The sequence below is a fragment of the Chrysochloris asiatica genome, unplaced genomic scaffold (genome assembly GCF_000296735.1).
Source record: "Chrysochloris asiatica unplaced genomic scaffold, ChrAsi1.0 scaffold00197, whole genome shotgun sequence".
Classification (NCBI taxonomy): domain Eukaryota; kingdom Metazoa; phylum Chordata; class Mammalia; order Afrosoricida; family Chrysochloridae; genus Chrysochloris; species Chrysochloris asiatica.
Genome location: NW_006408715.1, coordinates 1,161,309 through 1,184,443, shown reverse-complemented (window position 1 = coordinate 1,184,443; position 23,135 = coordinate 1,161,309). Strand labels below are relative to the sequence as shown.

Genomic DNA, 23,135 nt, shown 5'->3' with positions numbered 1-23,135 from the left:
CATGCTGGGTAAGATGGAGGGCCAGAGAAAAAGAGGAAGACCCCCAACGAGATGGATCGGCCAGGTGGCATCATTGATGGCATCAAGTGTGCCAGCAGTAGTGAGGTTGGCCCAGGATTGGACATTGTTTCGTTCTGCTGTGCATGGGGTCGCTATGAGTCGCTTCCGACTCGATGGCACCTAACAACAACAACAACATAGCTTTATTATTTTTTTTAACAGCTGCACCATACTCCATAATGTGACTGTGCTACAATTTACATAACATTCCTCTATAAATGAGCAGATAATATCTTTGCACATGTCCCTTATATATTGTATAAAAATTTCTAAGATATTTGGTACAAGATACAAGGGTAAGTCAAAAAGTATTGCTGCCAGAGTTCATACTTGCATGGGTTTATTCCAAATAAAATATGTCTCTGTGATCTGTGGATGGCTACAGACAAGTTCTCTCCGTACTACATTTGTCTTTCCAACTTTCCTTAAGTGGTGGCTTCAAAAAAGAGAATACTTTTTGCATCATGGAAAAAAATGATTTTGAGGTCAGGGCTAATACCAAATTTTTAACAAAATCAAAGTGAAAATCTTCCCAAATCATTAGAGCTTTTCAACAAGTTTTTGGGAATGCTACCATACATAAAATAACAGTTTCTTGATGAATCAAGAAACTTCCTTTTAAGGAAGATCAGGAAGACCTCAAAGATAAACTCAAGGCCGAATGAGAGAGAGCAGCTCACAAAATTATTGTGGTGCATGTAAATTACTTACCATGGCCTTTCTAGCCATAGTCTTTGTAGCTCCCACCAAACAACTGGGTGTGTTATACCCTCTTTTCCTGATGGGTCTGGGTAAGAGAAGGTACGGGGAAATGCTGATAAAATTATGTTTCAGTTGTGAATGATTGCCAACTGTGAAGAATAACTGTGGTTCTATAAACTGAGAACTCTAATGAGGGGAGTGGTTAATTTTGTCATCCTGTTGGGTATAAAAAGCCATCTCAGCAGCAAAATGGGAGACTTCACTACCATCAAGAAAGAAGAGCCAGGAGTGGAGAGATCCCTCTACTTTGAAACTTCTCAATCCAATGACAGAAAGCTGTGACACAACAGAAGTATTAGAGGAGCAGCAACAGTAGAGCCAAGATCCAGAACATGAGACAGAGTGGTGGGATTCCTGGCCCATGTACAGCTAGCGGACCCCAGGGTGAAAGCTGGCTATTTCTAGAATGACATTCCTGAGGACAAGTCTGCAGAGGTGGCAGCCTCTCCACAGGGAACAAAGGGGCTTCAGTCCAATGTGCTGGTATCCAGCACAGGGAGGTGTAGTGAGAGCTAGATGATGTCATGCCATTCAAAAATTCATTCTGTGGCCAGAAAGGGCCACCAAATACATTTCTCTTTTAGCAGTATGATTAAAACTCTACCATCCTCCATGAAATAATTATGAAGAGTCATTAGTTAACTGGTTATTTCATTCAATCTAGCAAGTAGCAATATTTTTAAAGAATCTGCTACACAGAAGATAAAATATTGTGGAGTTGGGTGCCTCCAGGCACTTAACTTGAAGAGCTAATTTTGCTGTTTCCTGGAGTTAGAGACAAGTGCCTTCAGCCTGAGGTTAACAGTGGAATGCCTTTTGGGCATTTATGAACAGCCTAAAAGAACCTAGCAGGGCAGAGGCCAGGGGGCTGTATGACTGAAAGGCAAGGACAGAGAGAGGCATGCTTAATTGGAAGAACTGTATTATGAGCATTTCTGATCTTGAAATGGAACCTATTAACTTCCCTAATAAAGCCCATAATCATGAATGTGGTCTGTAAGTTCTGTGTGGCCATTGCTATGAATTATCAAACCCATATGAGGAGTAGAGTGTTGTGGGAGGGAGGGATGGTATCAGAATTGGTCTTGTACTGATGAGTTTGATCCTCCTTCTCCATCATGAAGTCTGAGAAAATCAGACACTGCACCCATGCCATTTTTTAATAGTGGTGACTGTTTTGTGGAATTTGCAAGGGATAATCTTTATAGATTTTCTCGAAGGACACAGAATGATCTTGGTGACTTATTAGGAAAACTTTTTTTTTTTTTTAATGGAAAACTGCATGGGTGAGAAAAAGGTCAAGAAGGTTATACTGAGGAATTTTTTCCATCTTCAAGGGTAGAAAGGGCTGACCTAGGGGAATTTCACTGGAAAACCTATGCCATACACCCCTGATCTTGCCCCTTCAGACTTCTTTTTGTTCTCCAAACTCAAAGAATGTTGAAGAGGAACATGGTTTGAGTCCCTTGAAGGTGCCAAAATTGCTGTTTTGATGTGGTGTAAATCAAAGAATGCAGAATTCTTTGGGGAAGGGCTAGGGAGATGGAGCCACTACCTTCAGAAGTGTATAGATGTAGATGTCAAGTAACAACAACTCCACATTTTATTGTTTATGTTTGCTATGAATCAGAACTGACTTGATGACACTTAATAACAACAACAAGAAGATGATTGTGTAGTAATAGCCTTGTATCTAGAAGTAGATTTGATGAGCATGTTTAATTTTTTTTTCAAATAAAATAAAAAAACAAACATGTTCATCACTATTTCTCTTTCTTTTGCAGAGAGTTCTATCTTGGGAACTGACATTGACCTTCAGACTATAGACAACGATATTGTCAGTATGGAGATGTTCTTCAAAGCCTGGCTACATAACAGTGGAACAGACCAAGAGCATATCCATCTCCTTCTTCCTTCAGTGTGTTTCAGCAGCTTTTCCATAGCCAAAGAAAACCCAAGTACACAACCCCCAAAAGACCTACTATATAAGCTATGATTATTCTAGTCTAAGATTCAAATTCTAGGTTAGTGAGTCATCAGAGTACAGAGTTGAAGCATAGGGGTTAGATGAAACTATCCAGTGTAAACATAAGAATTAAGAAGATAAATTCTAAAAAGTGACCGTAGTTAGAAAAACCTCATCTAATCAATCCCAGTCAGCAAGGGCCAATTATTTTAGGGTCAGTAGTGGGGCATCAGCTCTACTACATAAGAACATGAATAATCAGCTGTTCTTTTCTACATAGTCTAATTTGTAATGGAGTAAATACTGCTGACATCATCATTTGAGGCATGCTCGTATTTCAACAATATCAATAGGACCTGTGGGGAGAAAGACAGAACTAAGATTAAATAGAGATTTTTCTCTCTACGGAGGCACCAAACTAAGGAGAACCAAAGCAACGATAGAAGCAGGCCCCTGTAGAGGTATCCAGTCAGTGACTCAAGACCATATTCATCTTTAGGCAGTTATCAAAACCAAGAAATCCAATCCAGTATTCTGTATATACCAACAAAGTCCTGGATATTGTTCTGGCTGCTAACAATACTTAATTCCAGGTCCCACCAAATGGTAGGAATCAGACCATTTCTATTGTAGGTCATTTATACTATTCCATTCCTTTGAAGATTGACTCAGAACTTGGGGTGGCAGGACTTGCAGATGAGCCTGTAGGCATAATCAGTCACACTGAGCTTGAATACTGACTCCTTAGAGCTCTTTCTTTAAGGATAGAAGTGTGTGCCCATTTTTCTCATTGAACAGAATCTTGGTAGTGACTTCAGAGATTAGTAGAGGATTGAAAGCTAGATTGGACATCATGCTTCTCACAGGCTCAGACACAAAACACTGGAGTCTCGGCTTCCTTCAAGGGTTCTTTCTTAGCCATTAGCAGTATATTTGTACTCACATGCATGTCCCCTTTTCTTCATCTGGAACTGTTATGAAACTTTTCTGTCTGACCCGGGTCTCTGTCAGGACAGAGAGAAACTCTTTGGAGAATTATAAGTTTCTTAAATCCCTTTCTTTCTGGGTATAGCCATGGGGTCTCTACTCCATCCCTCTATTTCAACCTAGGACCTGGGTTGCCTTTGATTACTTTACTTTAATCTGTCTTATCATTGTGTATAAAATCTCCTTCCCAGGAACTCCTTTCCACTCCTTTTGTCTAAGGCTCATAATACCAATTCCTCTCTGTTCCATCCTCTGGAATTCACTAATCAACAAGGGTAAGTCAAAAAGTATTGCTATTAGGGCTCCAATTCATACATGTATATGCTTATTGCAAACAAAATGTGTTTAAATGTGTCTTTGCAATCAATAGATAGCTACAGACAAGTTCTCTCAGTAGTGCACTTGTCTTTGTCTAATTAGGGTGTCTTTTAAAAAAAAAAAAAAAGATCCAATCAAAACAGTGGTTTTGATTCAAGGTAGGAAAATCAGCTAGGAAAGTTATGGCAACTGTTTCTTTGGTATCCCCAAGATGTAATCTTGATAGATTTTTCTCAAAGGATATAGGAGGATCACAAGGACTTACTAGGATTTTTTTTTTAGAAAACTTAAAACTACTTTGGATGAGAAAACATCTAAAAAACCTTACACTGAGGAACTATTTTTTTCCATCACGACAATGCACCTGCTCATTGGATTAGCAAGGGCTGTTCTAGGAGGAGCATTTCATTGGAAAACCTACCCTATCCACCTTACAGTCCTAATCTTGCCCCTTCAGACATCTTTTTGTTTCCAAAATTCAAACATTTTGAAAGAACACAATTTGAGTCCCTCAAGAAAGCTATAGCTCCCGTTTTGACATGGTATAAAAGGAAGAGCACAGATGCTTTAGAGAGATAGAAACACTGCTTTTAGAAGTATATAGATGGAGAATATATTGAGAAACAGCTTCACAATTCAATATTTTTGTTTAGTAAACGTTTCTATGATTTTATAGCAATACTTTTTAATTTATCTTCATACATTATTTTCGCTGTTTTGCAGTGGAAAAAACTAAAGACTTAGAGAAATTAAACACGTAACCCAGAACTGCACAGAAAATTAGTAGCAGAGCAGGATTTGAATCCAAGTAATGTCGGGACCCGCTCTTTACCATTAGGATCTAAAATCTATATTTTATACAAATGACTATTCTTAGCCCACAGGATGTTAATCAAACCCAGGCCTATCTGCCTCCAGAACCTGGCCCTTACCTATGACACTAACCTGCCTGGTACTGAGCAATTCTGAGCAAAGGAGCTGGAGGTTTACTTCTCTCAATAGAAGGGCTATTGTTGTCAAGTTTCAACTGATAGAGACCCTATATTGTGTTTCCAAGGAGCAGCAGGTAAGTTTGAACCACCAACCTTGCAGTTAGCAGTCCAGTGCTTATCCTGCAGTGCTGCTAGAGTCCCTCAAAAGGCCATACATAAACTCCTATAACCAGTTTTTCTCTGCTTCCCCTGTTGTGTAGCATTTGCTTATGGTGCTGATTAGAATTCTCTGCTTTCCTCTCTCGTCTCAAGTCTTTCAGCACCAGGGTCAGAGCCAGAAATTTTATCTGGAAACCCACTAAAGTTTTCTTAGATACAGTTAGTTCCATGTTAGAACTTAGATGAAAGCTCCAGTCAGCATGTCTGCCAGGTAGGACTTCACTGGACTTTCAGATCAGACACATGGAGTGAAGTCTGAAAAAAGGAGCCCTCCTCTGGGGTGGACAGGCCCCAGCTGAGATTTCAAACAACCATACAGTAAAAACCACACTATCCTTATCCATTATTTAAAAAAAAACAAATGCATTGCCATATCCATTTGAAATGAAACAAATCAAAACCAAAAGGCATGAATCCTCCTATTGTAGAGTCGTCTGAAGAATGTCCTTTTGACTCCTCCTTACAAGGTTCTCCATTTGATGCCACCAGCTTCTTTATCTGCTTGCCCATCGCTAGGTGCTTCCCACTGACAGTACACAATCAACTACAGACAAGTGTCATCTCCTTTCTTGGACTTGGGACTTAACTGTTTCTACAGCTAGCTTTTGGGTGAGACGCATACCCGATTCTAGATTCCAGCCCTGCTAAAACATATTACATAGCTTTGGAATAGTCAACTGAGACTGCAGTTCCTGTAGTTTTCAGCTCTGGATGCAGTAAGAATTACATAGGGGAACTTTTTAAAATATCACTATCTGGACACCATCCCTAGAACCCCGGTGGTACATTGGTTAAAGAACTTGGTCGGTGGTTCAAACCCACCAGTATTTTTTAAAAAGTTCTCCTAGTGATTCTTATTCAGCCAGGATTGAGATCCTAAGCTAGAGGAATACAGTTGCCCAGTTCTGAAGCCCAAAGACCCAGAATTCAGACATGGGAGGAAATGAGAGGAAGCTAAGAGTCCTGAGCAAAGCCCTTTCTACTTACTTCCTGGGTTCTGGGAAGCACTAGGCTGAGAGCTGTCTCGCCCAGAATTAGTGTCTTGGTCTGATTCACTGTACTCACAAGGGTTAGCTGGATCTGACCCCTACTCTACCATTCTATTTGTTTTTTTCCTACTTTATTTCTACTTTTGTTTTTGCCTCATATTGCAGTTAATACAGTCATCTGATGCATCACTAACACCAACTACTAGATTCACCTTCTCACAAGTTCTGAACGTTCTTATTCTAAGTCTGTTACCAGTACTCAAACTGGGTATCCATTTTATTTTAAAATTTTATAATATCAAGAATTCAAACCTAATGCCACAGAACATTGTACACTGTCATTGCTGGAGCAGAAGCATGATACCAAAGATACCTACATGAGGAACTTTTACCTAGACTAAGGCTTCTTCGGGACGGTTGTCTGCCTCAATGATGATCCAAAGCTTTTTTTTTTTTTTTTTTTAATCAAGTCTTATACGCAGGGTTAAAGAGCTCTGGTAGCTGGTAGTGTAGTGGTAGGTGTTGGACTGGTAACCTCAAGGTCAGCAGTTTTGAAACTACCAGCCGTTCCACGGGAGAAAGATGAGGCTTTCTGCTCCTTTAAGATTTACAGCCTCGGAAACCCCATACAGGGTCACTATGAGTCGAAACTGACTCCACAGCACACCACCACACACAGGGTTCTTTAGGGAATTAAAAAAATAAGCTATTTCAGGAACTTATTCCTCCCCTCCCCCAAAATGTCCCTAGAAGAGCCCACAGAGAAACTAGCTGTCAGCTGACTAACTGCTTGACTTCTGCTTTCCTGCTCTTCCTTTAGTTGACAGCAGTCTTGCCAAAGCTTAGTCACAGGGAAGATGCAGAGGCAAGATTTCCTTCTCTGATTGACAAAGCGTCTCCACATATTGTCAAGTTAACTGTCTCCTCCACAGAGGACACAAACTCCATCAGGTTGGATCACAAACTGAATCTCAATATGAGGCAACTGCTCAGCCAGCCCAGGAGAAAACAAAAATCATTTCAAACCCAGAAAATGAATTAGCTATAGCATAGAGTAATAGAGATACTGTCAATTCCCAAACCAATCTTGCTGTCTTCTTTCTACTCCCCTGCATCCTCCCAACCTTTGTTTACTGGGAGAGATGGAATGGATGGCAGATGTTGTCATCTCTTAATCATATAGCCTGGGGTAAACTGTGACCTGTAATTCCTCCCCCAATGTCATTTTATTGTAGTGTGTCTGAAATGTGATCTCCAAGAGCGACTCCTCAGCCCATCCCTGCTCCCTGGCACAGCTGACAGCTCCGTGAGACTGGATGACCCCAAAGGAGACTTCAGCACAATCTACCAGATGGCTTCCCAGTCATCAGCTTCTCGTTACAAACTCCGGGTGATCAAGTATGGGCCAAAAGAACCTCCCCAACCTATGCAAATGCTTATTCTTCATGGCTAGATAGTCCAGAAAGGGAGGCATCTCTGAGTGTCAGACAGGCCAGGAGTCCATTCCAAAGCAGCAGTTACATCTACAGGCATAAAGGAGCAAGTAGAGACCAAATGAGCAGATGTGGAAAGGTGTGCCTCATGGAACATTCTAAGGTCTAGATAAGAATTGGAATCCAGAAAGTCTCTGAAAATAGAGCTAGACAAGATCAATACAGTGTGGGGGCAGGGTAGAACTTTACTTTCAATTTATTTATTGGATACTTACAATGTTTAGGTGATAAAACAACAATCTGATCTCCAAGGAGCAAGTAGTACATAAAGTTGACACTACCCCATTCCCATTTCTCTAAGAACTAAAATCCCTGCTTCTAGAGGAACTAATTCTAGGGTACAATTAGCAACTATGGCAAAGATCACGTTTACTGTTTCTCGAAGCAACAAAAAAATTCCAGAAAGTCAGTGTACTGTGTTGTTGTTAAGTGCCCTCAAGTTGAAAAGTGACTGGTGAACTTGAACCACTGACCTTGCAGTTCAAACCGACTTTGCAGTCCAGCATATTAACCCACAGTGCCACACCAGGACTTCCAGTATACTGTTGTTGTTATGTGCCATGGAGTCAGTTCCAACTCATAGTGACCCTGTACAGGATTTCCAAGGCTGTAAATCTTTAATGGAGCAGAAAGCCTCATCTTTCTCCCACAGAACAGCTGGTAGTTTCGTGCTGCTGACCCTGAGGATAGCAGCCCGATTCGTAACCACTATGCTACCAGAGCTCCTTAGTGTGCTGTAGTGGGAGGCATTTTTCACAAGCATCAACTCATTCATTCAACAATAACAACAAATTTTTTTGCATAACTTCTACATGACAAGACTTGCTTCCAATTTTAACCTTCCTGGCCCTCTTTTAACAAGTTTGCAGTACTTCTTTAACTCATCATTGGTTTTAATCTTCTGAAAGTTTTAGCCATGAAAACACTGTGGAGTACAGCTCTACTCTTAAACACATGGGGTCGCCATGAGTCAGAATCTACTCAACAGCAACTGGTTTATTTTTTGTTATAACCTAAAGACTTTAACTCACCACTCATTTGTCAGTTTGTTGTACTGTGGTGGCTGTGTGTTGCTGTGATTCTAGAAGCTATACCATGGGTATTTTAAATATATGCGTGGTCACCCATGGTGGACAGGTTTCAGCTGAACTGAAACGAACAGACTAGGAAGAAGGAGAGATGAATTATTTCCAAATATTTAGTCACTGTAATGCTTATGAAAAGCAGTGGGACACTGTCAGCACCAGAATTTAGGATATTAAAACCTGATGAAGAGCATCAGAATATTGTTAGATGTGGTGCTGGAAGATGAGCCTCTCAGGTTGGAAGGCACTGAAATACGACTTCTCAAAGTAGAGTTGACCTTGGTGACACAAATGGATTAAAGCCTTCAAGACCTTCATTTCCTGGTGGGGAACAACTTACAATGAAGAAAAACAGCTGTAAACATCCATTAATAGTCAGAGCATGGAATGTATGAAGTATGAATCTAGGAAAATTGGAAATTGTCAAAAATGAAATGTAAGGCATAGACATTGATCTCCTAGGCATTAGTGAGCTAAAATAGACTGCTTTTGGCCATTTTGAATCTGACAATCACATGGTTTACTATGCCAGGAATGATAAACTGAGGAGAAATGGTGTTGCATTAATCATCAAAGAGAACATACCAAGATCTGTCCTGAAATACAATACTGTCAGTGTTAGGATAATACACCTACAAGGAAAACCGGTTAATGCTACTGTAATTCAAATTTATATACCAACCACTAAAGCCAGTGATGATGAAATTGAAGAATTCTACCAACTTCTTCAGTCTGAAATTGATCAAAATGCAATCAAGATGTATTGATAATTACTGGTGATTGGAATGCAAAGATTGGAAACACAGAGGAAGGATCAGTAGTTCAAAAACATGGCTTTGGTGATAGAGATGATGATGGAGATCGCATAATAGAATTTTGCAAGACCAATGACTTCTTCATTGTAAATACCTTTTTTTAAACAGCATAAAAGATGACTATATACATGGAATACACAGAAATCAAATTGACTGCATCTGTGGAAAGAGGCGGTGGAAAATCTCCATATCATCAGCTAAAACAAGGTCAGGGGCAAACTGTAGAACAGACCATCAAATGTTCATTTGCAAGTTCAGGCTAACACTGAAGAAAATTGAAACAAGTCCACAAGAACCAAAATATGATCTTGAACATATCCCACCTGAATTTAGAGATCATGTCAAGAACAAATTTGATACATAAGACAATTAAGACCAAACCAGAAGAGTTGTGGGATGACATCATACAGGAAGAAAGCAAAAGGTCATCAACTTTTTGGTTTAAAGACCAAAATTGATGTGAGAAGAGTCTCTGAAACTTGGTTTCCATTGTAGAGATGCTAAAGGAAATGAAAGAAATGAGAAGATAAAAGTGCCAAATAGAAAAATTCAAAGGGCAGCTTGAGAAAACAAAGTCAAATATTATAATAAAATGTGTAAAGACCTGGAGTTAGAAAACTTGAAAGGAAGAACATGCTCAGCACTTCTCAAGCTGAGGGAACTGAAAAAAAAAAAAAAAAAATTCAAGCCTCAACTTGCAATATTGAAGGATTCTATGGGCACCAAAAGGAAATGGTTAATGTTCAACTGTTTCAAGAGATCGCATATGATCAAGAGCCAATGATACTGAAGGAGGAAGTCCAAGCAAGGTGTGTTGAAGGAATTGGCAAAGAACAAGGCACCAGAAATTGATGGAATAAAAACTGAAATCTTTCAAGAAAGTGAAGCGGCACAGGAGGCACTCATTCATCTCTGCCAAGAAATTTGGGAGACAACTATTTGGTTGGCTGATTGGAAGAGACCCATATTTGTGCCCATTCCAAAGAGAGGTGACCCAATGGAATGTGGAAATCATCGGACAATCTCTTTGATATCCCAAGCAAGTAAATTTTTACTAAAGGTAATACAGAAATGGCTGCAAGCATACATTGACAGAGAACTTCCAGAGGTTCAAGTCGGGTTCAGAGGAGGCCGTGGAACGAGGAATATGATTGCTGATGTCCGTGGATCTTGGCTGAAAGCAGAGAATATCAGAAAGATGTTTACCTTTGCTTTATTGACTACGCAAAGGCTTTCAATTGTGTGGATCATTACAGCTATGGACAACATTGCGAAGTATGAGTATTCTGGAGCACTTAATTGTGCTCATGAGGAATCTGTACCTGGACCAAGAAGCAATTGTTCGAACAGAACATGGGAACACTGAATGGTTTAAAATTTAAAAAGGTGTGCGACAACGTTTTATTCTTTCACCGTACTTATTCAACCTGTATGCTGAGCAAATAATCCGAGAAGCAGAGTTATATGAAGAAAAACGTGGCATCAAGATTGGAGGAAGACTCATTAACAGCCCGCAATATGCAGATGATACAACTTTGCTTGCTGAAAGTGAAGAAGACTTAAAACATTTATTGATGAAGATCAAAGAGCACAGCCTTCGGTATGGATTATATCTCAATGTAAAGAAAATGAAAATCCTCACCACTGGACCAATAAACAAGATTCTTATCAATGGAGAAAAGATTGATGTTGTCAAGGACTTCATTCTTCTTGCATCAACTATCAACACTCACGGAAGCAGCAGTCAAGAAATCAAATGACGTTTTGCATTGGGAAAATCTGCTGCACCAGACCTTTTTAAAGTGCTGAAGAGCAAAGATGTCAGCTTAAGAACTAAGGTGCACCTGACCCAAGCCATGGTATTTTTAATATCCTCATATGCATGTGAAAGCTGGACAGTGGATAAGGAAGACCGTAGAAGAATTGATGCTTTTGAGTTATGGTGTTGGAGAAGAGTATTAAAAGTACCATGGGCTGCCAAAAGAACCAATAGATCCATTTTGGAAGAAGTGCAGCCAGAGTGCTTCTTGGAGGCCAAGAAGGCCAAACTTTGTCTCTCATACTTCGGACATATTGTCAGGAGGGACCAATCGCTGGAGAAGGATATTGTGTTTGGTAAGGTGGAGGGTCAGAGAAAAAGAGGAAGACCTCCCAACGAGATGTATTGGCCAAATGGCAGCAATCATGAACTCAAACATGGCAATAGTAATGAGGTTGTCGCAGGATCAGACAGTGTTTTGTTCTGCTGTGACCCGTAAGGTCACCATGGGTCGGTACCGACTCAATGGCACCTAACAACAACAACATGGGCAAAATATTGAATGATGCAGAAAGCATCAAAAGAAGGAATACACCGTCACTGTGCCAAAAAGAAATAATCAGTGTTCAACCATTTCCAGAGGTACATATGACCAAGAGCCAAAATTACTGAAGGAAGAAGTCCAAGATGCATTGAAGGCATTGACAAAGAAGGCACCAGGAATTGATTAAATACAAATTGAAATCTTTTAACAAACTGATGCAGCACTAGAGGCGCTCACTCATCTATGCCAAGAAATCTGGGAAAAAACCATGTGGCCAACTGACTGGAAGAGATCCATATTTGTGCCCATTCCAAAGAGAGGTGACAGAACGGAATGCGGAAATCACTGGACAATAGCATTAATATCACATGCAAGTAAGATTTTGCTAAATATAATTTAAAAACGATGCAACCATACATTGACAGAGAACTTTCAGAGATTCAAGCCGGATTCAGAAGAGGATGTGCAACGAGGGATACCCATTGTCAGATGGCTAAAAGCAGAGAATACCAGAAAGATGTTTACCTGTGTTTTATGTACTATGTGGCTCATAGCAAGCTATGGACAACATTGTGGAAAGTGAGTATTCTGGAACACATAATTGTGCTCTGAGGAACATGTACATAGACAAGAACAGGACAAGGGAAGACTGAATGGTTTAAAATTAGGAAAGATGTATGCCAGGGTTGTATTCTTTCACCATATTTATTCAATCTGTATGCTGAGCTGCCAGGGGTCCTGTGTCGGGGTCCCGCCTCAACAAAGGACCACCTCGGCAAACGCGGGGTTTAACGGAAGTGAGATGTCTAGTAGGCGAAAGAAAAGAGACAGAGACAAAGATTGATGCAAGCCGACAGGCAAGCTAGCACACCAAGCTAGCAGAGCCCCAGTCTTTTATTATCAGGAGAAGGAAATTGACTCAAAAGAAAATAATGACAAAAATGCTGATTATTCACTTAGGACAGGATACGAGATCATTCATGTGATACAGAACATGATGATTCACAAATTTATCCTTAACATATTTTTGCATACATCATGATTTAACCTAATAACCTAAAATTCTTATTTCTATTAAAAAGTTCAAGCAAGCAATTATAGATTACATATTAACTTTTAGGTCTGTGTAACCCAGGGCAGCAACTTGCGGTTTCTTAAAGGTGTTTAACATATTTTCAAACCTTAATCACAAGTGGGTAAAGGTGAGAGGCTTTAGAGTTTTTACTAAAGACTAAGTTATATTTTCTAAAGAAACTTAAACTGCTCTGTGTCTTTTGCAGGCAAAAAATACATGCTTTTGTTAGTGAACAAGATTTCAGATACCTAACTTCCATTGTTAAACTAATAATTCTTTTTACCTTGCTTCTACAGTTATAGGGAAGGTGAAAAACAGGTTTTGACTTTTCTAAGAAGGTGCGGTCTTACTTTTACATTCTTTTAATCCTATTCCAGTTTCTATATCTAGATATAACAATGTTCATTACTATTATATTTCCAATATACCCTTGGGGGGAAGAGGAGTAATTAAATCATATTGATCAAACCCGGGAGCAGTTTGGGGGTGCATAAAATTATCACATACAGCAAGATTCCCATGAAAAACATCAAGAGCATAACAGACATACACAGGGGTGTTTCCAGGGAGTAGCTACTAGTTTCAGTGTTATTATTGTACATGGGCATTAACAGCTCATGTATCTGTTTAATATTAAACATAACTAAGTAGTTGGTTAGAAAACAATTGTTACATATTCTCTGCGTTGCTACATCCTGTTTTTCTGTATTTTTATTTCTCATGGTCTCATGCACAACTCTTGTTACTGGGGCAGTGACATTTACATGAGAGCCATTGATCAGAACGTTGTGCGTATTATTACTAAAAACAATCACTTTCCCAGAAGCTACAATTACCGGAGTTAAGAGCATAAAGAACAAGTACAGAATGCACAAAAGTATAATTAAAGAAAATTGCACAGAGGTGGCCAAACAGTGCGTTCTCCAAAGCCTATGAACCTGGGACTTCAGGGAGTTACTTCCTTGGCCCTCGGGGTCCATGGCCCGTAAGCCTGAGGAGGGCTCAAAGACTGGATTTTCGTCCATGTTATCCTTGTGCCTCAACTTCTCAGTGCTGATTACGTATGCTGCGGCCGCCAGTACTGAGCAGATAGTCCAAATAGCTGGATTATGTGAAGAAAAATGTGGCATCAGGATTGGAAGAAGACTCATTAACAACTTGTGATATGCAGATGATACAACCTTGCTTGCTGAAAGTAAAGAGGACTTGAAATACTTACTGATTAAGACCAAAAACTACAGCCTTAGGTATGGCTTGCACCTTAATGTAAAGAAAATAAAAATCCTCACCACTATAAATAACATTCAGATAAATGAAGAAAAGATTGATGTTGTCAAAGACTTCATTTTGCTCAGATCAACCATCATAACTCATGGAAGCAGCAGTCAAATATCAAATGACATATTGCATTTGGCAAATCTGCTGCACAAAACCTCTGTAAAGTATTGAACTGCAAAGACATCAGTTTGAGGACTAAGGTGCACCTGACCTGTTGCTGTTGTTGTTATGTGCCATGGAGTCAGTTCTGACTCATAGTGACCCTGTACAGGGTTTCCAAGGCTATAAATCTTTACGGGAGCAGAAAGCCTCATCTTTCTCCTACGGAACAGCTGGTAGTTTCAAACTGCTGACTATGAGATTAGCAGCCTGATTCGTAACCACTATGCTACCAGAGCACCTGACCTAAGCCGTGTTATTTTCAGTAACCTCATTGTTGTTGTTGTTGTTGTTATGTGCCATCGAGTCGATTCCGACCCATAGCGACCCTGACCTCATAAGCATGTGAAAACTGGACAGTGAGGACTGTAGAAGAATTGATGTATTTGAGTTATGAAGTTGGAGGAGAATATTAAAAGTACCATGGACTTCCAAAAGAACAAACAGGTCTATGTTGGGAAAAGTACAGCCAGAGTGCTCCTTGGAAGCCAGGATGGCAAAACTTAATCTCTCATACTTCAGACATATTATCAGGAGGGACCAGTTCCTGGAGAAAGGATATTGTGTTTGGTAAAGTGGAAGCTCAGAGAAAAAGAGGGAAGACACCCAACAAAATGGATTGGCACAGTGGCAGCAGCAATGGGCTCAGGTATGCAGCAACGATTGTGAGGTTGGCACAGGACCAAGCAGTGTTTCATTCTCTTGTGCATAGGGTTGCTATGAGCTGGTACTAACTCAGTGGCACCTAACAATAAAAAACTACTTTCACGTTAGGGTCATAGACTTATTAAACTGAATTTTAATGCCTCTGGGTGAAGGTTCTGGCTGTCACTACAATCATTCACTCCCATTGTCTCTCTTCTTAGGGCTCTAAAATTCAGTGGTGTTTGTGAATCACTGATGTTTGGACTCCCATTCATCCTCAGACCCACAAGCTGTTGGCAGCTGGACTGGGATGAGCTGGAAACAAATCAGCAGCATTTCCATGCTTTGTGTCACAGCTTACTGGTGAGTACCTACATCCCCTGGTGAGGAATGTTGTTGTTAAGTGCCTTTGAGTCAGTTCTGATTCATAGCAACTCTATATAGGGTTTATAACTATCAGCTGGTGGGTTTGAACCACCAACTTTATAGTTGGCGGTTATCCTACAACGCCATACCAAGACTCAGAAGTATTAAAGCTCTACCCACAGAAAAGCAGCTAACTTAATCCTGCTCTAACCCTAGACTTGTCCCAGTTCTCAAGAAGATAGGGAAAACCTGGAAATACTCTGAAGTGTAAAGCAAATGTGACTTACATTTGTTAGTTCGATGCTATAGAGAATAACTCCTGAATTTAGTCACACTAAATCTGAAAATCTCTGATTTTGTAGGGTGAGTATTCAAATGGAAAAAGAGAAGTTTCCATAGGTAAACTGTATTTTAAGTCCTACCTCTTTCTAATACTATGCTGGACATTACCATTTATTTAAATGAAAAACAACTGGTGTGTGGCCAGTTTTGAACCAGCCCTAGATATTCAGCAGTACCTGAGGAGGCATTATCTACAGCCTCAGGAAATTTAGTCTGTGATGGAAGAGACAAAAAGTTTGTGGGAAAAAAGAAATTAAAAGATAATTGAATTTTCCCACAAACTTTTTAAAGCCATCCTTCCTGAGTTGTACAAATAGTTAATGCACTCACTTGCTACTGAAAGATTGGGGGTTCAAGTCCACCTCAAAAGAAAGACCTGGTAATCTACTTTTGAAAAACTAAGCTATTGAAAACCTATGGAGCACAGTTCTATAATATCTGGGTCTGCCATGAGTCAGAATGAACTCAACAGTAACTGGTGTGTGTGTGTGTGTTTATTCTTAATTGTGATTATTTTATGAAGAAGAGATTGCTATAAGAAGACTTCTCTGTGAAAGTGCCATTTAAACTGAGACTTGCAAGATGAATGAGAATGAGCCAGGTGAAAGGTGGCAGGAAGAGCATCCCAAGTGCAGGGAAAGACATGTACAAAGACCTTAAGGCTAGAAAGAGGTGAGGTACAAACCAAGGACAAGAGATCATTTTTACTGAAATACAGAGAGCAAGGGAGACAGAACCAAAGACAGGGTTGGAGAAGTGAGCAAGGTCAAATCACACAGAGCTGTGTAAGCCAAATGAAAGATTTGGACTCTATTTTAAATTCTTTAAAAATCCATCCATTTTAAGTCATGAAAAAATAACACCATCTATTTAAGTTAAAAGACTTGCTGTTGTTGGTAAGTACTGTCAAGTCGGTTCTAACTCATAAGATACCCTGTATAGGGTTTTGCACTGAAATTTAGAAATAAACTAGCAGAAGCAAAAATGAAAGCAAGAAAGTTAGGTAGTAGCACAGGGCAGTGGTCAAGGCAAATGATGATGGTGGCTTGAACTAGATGCTGAAGTCAAGGTGAGAAAAGTACATAAATCTTTTAGAGACAGCCCCATCAGAACTTGAAGAATTGAATGTAGGGAGTGAGGAGGAGGAAAGCATCCAATAGCTACCCAGTTTCTTACTTGAACAACTAAGTGGGTGCCCTTTCCATAAATGGAAAAAATTAAAAAGCACACACATGAAACAGTAATGCAACAAGAAAGCAACACACAACAACAGCAAATACAATTCAAGGATGTGCATAACCACTACATGGATGTAGAATGAAAGTTTGACCCAGTCGGATGTGGGCGAGGGGGACAACACAGCAGAGTGTCTCTTTCACTATCAGAAACAGACTTCTTTTTTTCCTGTTTCAAAGCCCACACTCCCTTTTGGGTCCACCCACTGAGTTCCTGTTTCCTATCTGAAGAACACCCATCTCCTGTCTTTGCAGATCAGAGACAACAAATACAATCTGACTGTTAGTGCCCCACGGCTCAGTTTACTCTCTACTCCACCTAATTCCTCAGGATCTCAGAGATAACACCCCACCCAGGAGGAATTTCCAAGTGCCTCCGATAAATTTGTATAGTACATGGTATTTTAAACTTACACTGGCATTTTAATACATGATACAAGGAGTGTAAATTTTCTGGGAAGTAATAACTTTCCATACTTAAAGTCCATTGCTGGGAAAGTGGTCCAAGAACGCAGTCAGAAAAGGGAACGAAGATATATGTACCAGCATGTTCAGTTTGGAGTTATTTATAGAAGTAAATAAATAAATAAAAGGACATTAAATGCCTTAAATAGAGAGATGGTTAAATCTAATAGAGGGAAAGTTATAGGAGTTTTATTTAACCAATAAGATAATATATAACTTTTAAAAATAAGAATGGAAAAGAGTGTTCTCTTCCATCCTGGTTTATATACACAAAATCATAGACTCTCTGCTTCAGAATTTAGAGCTTGGGAATCTGTATTTATTTATTTGACAAATATTTACTGAGTGCTATTCTAGGAGACATAGATAGCTCTTCTTTACTGCTCCTCTCTCATGGAAACTCTTGCAAGTATGTGGTTGACCCATCACTAATATCCTTTTTAGGGCATTTACTAAATGCTAGTCACTTAACCAAGTGCTTTTTAAACTTTTTCTCATTTGATCCTAACAATAACTGTATTAAAGAGGGATGATAGATAGTCCCTACTTTTACAGATGAAGAGACTGAGGCCTAAAGAGGTGATTTACCAAAAATCACACCGATATTGGAAGGGAGTGAGTAAGAATTTGAGCCTAGTTCTGTTGTAACTAGTTCCTAATTTTAACTTCTTTGCAAACATCTACACTCTGGATGTGACCAGATAAACCCAGAATACATCACTGAGGCCAAGTCTTCTTTCACCTAGGCCCCAGGCTTCTGTACTTCATTAAACTTGAACTCACTTAAATTCTGACTGAGTACTTATAACAGCTCCTCAGTCATCTTGTGCTATTCTCTCCACCCTGTGTTTCATCCAGACTAAAGACCACTCTGCATTTCTTGAAAAGATAGAAGCAAAGTTTCAATGGATCTTTTCCTTGCTTTGCACATGACAACATCTTCTCTAAGCAGCAAAATTCCTGAAAGACAATGTGTTATAATGGAAGGAATTTTTCACAAGCATCAGCTCATTACTTCAATAATAACGAAACTTTTTTTTTGCATAACTTCTACAAAACAAGACTTCAAATTTTAACCTTCCTTGGCCCTCTTTTTACAAATTTACATCACTTCTTTAACCCATCCTTGGTTTTGTGTCCTTTCCTGTTCCTTTTTAATTTGCTCTTTAAAATCTGGTGTTGAGTCAGTTCCTTGTGGAACTTCTTGTCTTCTGTTTCTCATTGTTCTCTTTCATGTCAACTTCTCATTCTAACTTCTGTCTTTCTGTTAATAGCACTGCCACCACTGTCTGATCACCCAAGCTTGAAACCTCAGTTACTGTCAGCCATCTCACTTTTAAACCTACTTCATCACCAAGTCACATCAGATTTTCTTCTCACGAGTTAGAACTGCCCTTTCCTGTCCATTCCCACTGCTTGTTCTCACCAAGACTTCACCAGTACACTCCAAACCTGCTTCCCTACCTCTATTATCTTCCTTCTCTAATTTACCCTGCACACTGGCACCACATTAACCTTCTTGAAGCATTCTTCTGCTTATCATAGGTTTTATTTTTTTGTGGTGTCAATTCCCAATCACTACTAAGCTTTGCCTGTTCTGTTCCCAGTGCCTCTACTGCATTTATCTTCTCCTCTCCATTCTTATTGTCACTGTCCTAGTTCAGGTCCTTCTTACCTCATTCCTATAACACTCGTCTTAATGTCTTTAGTGTTTCCCTTTCCAATCCATTTTACATACTGCCACCAGATTAATCTTGAAACACAGCACAGATCTTGCTACACCTTGGCTTTGAAATGTTTTGTGGCTTCCTATTGCTTATATGGAGTCCTGGTATGGTGCTGTGGGTTAATGTGCCAGACTGCAAAGCCAGTTTGAACTGTAAAGTTGGCAGTTCAAGCTCACCCTGGAAACCCTATACAGGATCACTTTGGGTCAGAATTGACTCGATGGCACTTCACAACACAACATTGCTTATATGGAGTCCTGCTGTGGTACTGTAAGATAATTTGCTGGACCATAAGGTCAGTTTGAACCACAATATTGTCAGTTCACACCCACCAGTCGCTCCTCAGAAACCCTATACAGGGTCAGTAGGAGTTGGAACTGACTCGACAGCACTTAACAACAACTTTGCTTATATTCTAAAAGTACTTAGCCTAGCATTCATAGTCCAGTCTTGTCTTCCATTATTCTCCTTTCACCCATTCTATATTCTAACCAAATTAATATGCAAACCTCAAATTTTCCTACCTTTGAAACTTTGTTCATATTGTCCCCTCTCTCATCTCCATGTATTTAAATCCTACTCCATTCTGAAAGGTCTACCACAAATAGTGTTTCTTCATTGAGACCTTTCCAGATTCCTTTATTTACCATTAGGCCTTTGTGTGTTTTATTCCTTTTCAGAGAAAAGCATACTTCAAGATCCACATGATCCTATGATTTGGGGTCAAAGTGTAAGATATAAATTTGACTGCCCAGACTCCAAAATGACATGGTTACGTTTTCCTAGTATCTCTATCACTTCCTTATTTTACTTCCTAATTCCTTGACAACTTCAGTCTTTTCTCCATTTATCATGATGTTGCTTATTGGCCCAGTTGTGAGGACTTTTCTTTTTGTTATGTTGAGGTCTTATCCATATTGAAAGCTATAGTCTTTGATCTTTTTCAGTAAGTATTTCAAGTCCTCTTCACTTTCAGCAAGGTTGTGTCATCTGCATATCACAGGGTTTTAATGAGTCTTCCTCCAATCTGATGCTGCATTCTTCTTCATATAGTCTTACTTCTTGGATTATTTGCTAAGTATACACATTGAATAAATATAATAAAAGGATACAGTTCTGACACACACTTTTCCTGATATTAAACCACACGGTGTCCCCCTTTTCTGTTTAAAAGACTGCCTCTTGGTCTATCTATAGGTTCCGTATGATCACAATTAAGTGTTCTGGAATTTCCATTCTCCACAGTGTTATCAATAATCTGTTATGATTCACATAGTCCAATGCCTCTGTATGGTCAGTAAAGCACAGATAAACATCTTTGGTATTCTTTGTTTCAGCCAAGATCTATCTGATACCAGCAATGATATCTCTTATTCCATATCTTCTTCTGAATCTGTCTTAAATTTATGGCAGTTCCCTGTCGATGTGCTGCCACAATCATTTTTTAATTATCTTAAGCAAAATTTTACTTATATTTGATACTAATGATATTGTTCAATAATCCCCACATTCTATTGGGTCATACTTCTTTGGAATCAGTACAAATATGTATCTGCTCCAATCAGTTGGCATAGATGAGTGAGCATTTCTAGCACTACATTCATTTGTTGAAACATTTCAATTCGTATTCCATCAACTTCTGGAGCTTTCTTTTTCATCAGTGCCTTCAATGTAGCTTGGACTTCTTCCTTCAATCCCCTACATATTGCACGTCTAACCCAAGTCATGGTATTTTCAATCGCTTCATATACATGTGAAAGTTGGACAATAAATAAGGAAGATGGGAGAAGAATGGATGCATTTGAATTATGGTCCTGGCAAAAAATATTGTTAAGTACCATGTTCTGCCAGAACAAACACATCTGTTTTGGAAGAAGTACAACTAGAATACTCCTCAGAAGCGAGGAAGGTGAGCCTATCTCTCCTACTCTGGGAATATTGTCAGAAGGGATCAGTCCCTGAAGAAAGACATCATGCTTGGTAACAAAAAGAGGAAGAACTCCAAAGAGAAGGATTGACACAGTGGCAGCAACAATGGGTTCAAACATAACAATTGTGAGGATGAAGCAGGACCAGGTTGCTATGAATTGGATCCATCTCTATGGCACCTAAGAACAACATATGTAAGTAAATTATAAAGGTTCCAGTTGATGCTGTCTTCCTCCACAGAGTGCTCCCCTTTCACTGCAAGAGGCAAAGAGTATTGGTGGATCATCCTGTTCCACTCAAACAGGGCTGTGCTGTATTAAAGCTGGACTGCAGGCTGGTTAAGGCTCAATCTACCCCTGATTTGCTTCTGGCCCTCTAGGGTTTTCCACTGAAAGCCTGGTATATTCCATGTATTCTTTCCCCTTGGAAGGTCACAACACTAATCTTTGTCTCCAAACACTACTAAGACATTCCACTTTTCAGAACTTTCTGTTTGAGTGCTTTTGCCTCTTGCCCCAGCAATCCCAGGATTTGGTAAAAAAGACTAAGGGTAGAATTGGTTTGGTGCTCCACCCCCACTCCCACACCCAAAGTCTCCACCTAAAATTATTTGGAATCTCTGTTCCCCAGCAAGTGCTTCAGTAGATGCAAAGTCTGGGTTTTCAGACTTGGAACTTGTTTCCTCCAAGTAGGCCCTTAGGGCAAAAGTGATTCTAATAATTCCCTCTCCTCTGAGGATTCTTCTTTCAGAGACCTAGCTACCTTTAGTTCTTACTGCCTCAGTGGCTTTCAGACAATTGGTTTTTGTATATTATGCAGCTTTTCTGGTTATTCTAGCAGGAGAACCATTCTACTGTTGGCTGTTCCAACCTACCCCAATACAGAAGCAGATGCTTATCAAGTATTCATTTATTTTCCCTCTGCATTTCCATCTGGTGAGACAAACTACAATATAGCTCTGGTTTACCCTCAGTCAGTTGGCTGGCTTCTGCATGTTTTCACGTTCAAGTTCCTGGATTCTTTACAAATGTAAGCATAGCTCAGTTTACACAGTGCTATCTCTTCTTCCACCCCTTCTTTTAGAGTAGTTCTTCTGAACGAAGTCCACATGTTAAGTTCTAGTCATTAATGGCAGCTTACCAGGCTTCATCAGCTGTAAATGTTATATAACTTTTCAAGTTACATTTTACACATACTCTAAACCTTAAATCGTAAAGCTGAAGCTTTAAGTGTTGCTCCACTCCCTGATATTTTCACTTAAGACTTGAAGGTTGCACCCTCTGCCCTCTTCATAGATTATTTTGTTTGAGTCCTTTACTTCCTTTTCTTCAGAAGATTGCTTCATCAGATAGGCAGCACTCTTAATAAACTCATTTCCCCTCATCATTCCTGAAAGATCTGTGCCATTCATTCATTCCTCCAAATTTCACTCTTAGACCAAGACAGACCATAAAAGAGCTATATGCTTTGATTGCATTCTTGGGGTCTTGTAGAGCTCTATGTCAAAAAGCTTGTCAATTATTTTAAACTTTACAAAACTCAATAAGCCTATAATTAATTATTATTATTATTATTATGACTAAATGTATGAATGTTTTGTTGTGTTGTTAGGTGCCATTGAGTCGGTACCTACTCATAGCGACCTTATGCACAACAGAACCAAACACTGCTCAATCCTGGGCCAACCTCACTGCTGTTGCCACGCTTGAATTCATCGATGCTGTCACTTGGCCATTCCATCTCGTTGGGGTCATCCTCTTTTTCTCTGACCCTCCACCTTACCAAACATGATACCCTTCTCCAGCGACTGGTCCCTCCTGACAATATGTCTGAAATATGAGAGATAAGGTTTGGTCATCTTGGCCTCCAAGGAGCACTCTGGCTGCACTTTTTCCAAAATGGATCTGTTGGTTCTTTTGGCAGCCCATGGCTGACATCTTTGCTCTTCAACACTTTAAAAAGGTCTTGTACAGCTGTCTAGGTGG

At 39.6% G+C, this 23,135-nt stretch overlaps 1 protein-coding gene across 1 annotated transcript in view; it reads left to right on the top strand.

Annotated features, from left to right (window-relative positions):
* M1AP (meiosis 1 associated protein) overlaps positions 1 to 23,135 on the top strand; it is a 110,879-nt gene that overhangs the window by 73,785 nt on the left and 13,959 nt on the right. Inside the window, exons 5-7 of the mRNA XM_006872446.1 lie at positions 2,607 to 2,780; positions 7,469 to 7,631; positions 15,308 to 15,449. Coding sequence (XP_006872508.1) covers positions 2,607 to 2,780; positions 7,469 to 7,631; positions 15,308 to 15,449 — 479 coding nt within the window. The remainder of the gene's footprint in view (positions 1 to 2,606; positions 2,781 to 7,468; positions 7,632 to 15,307; positions 15,450 to 23,135) is intronic.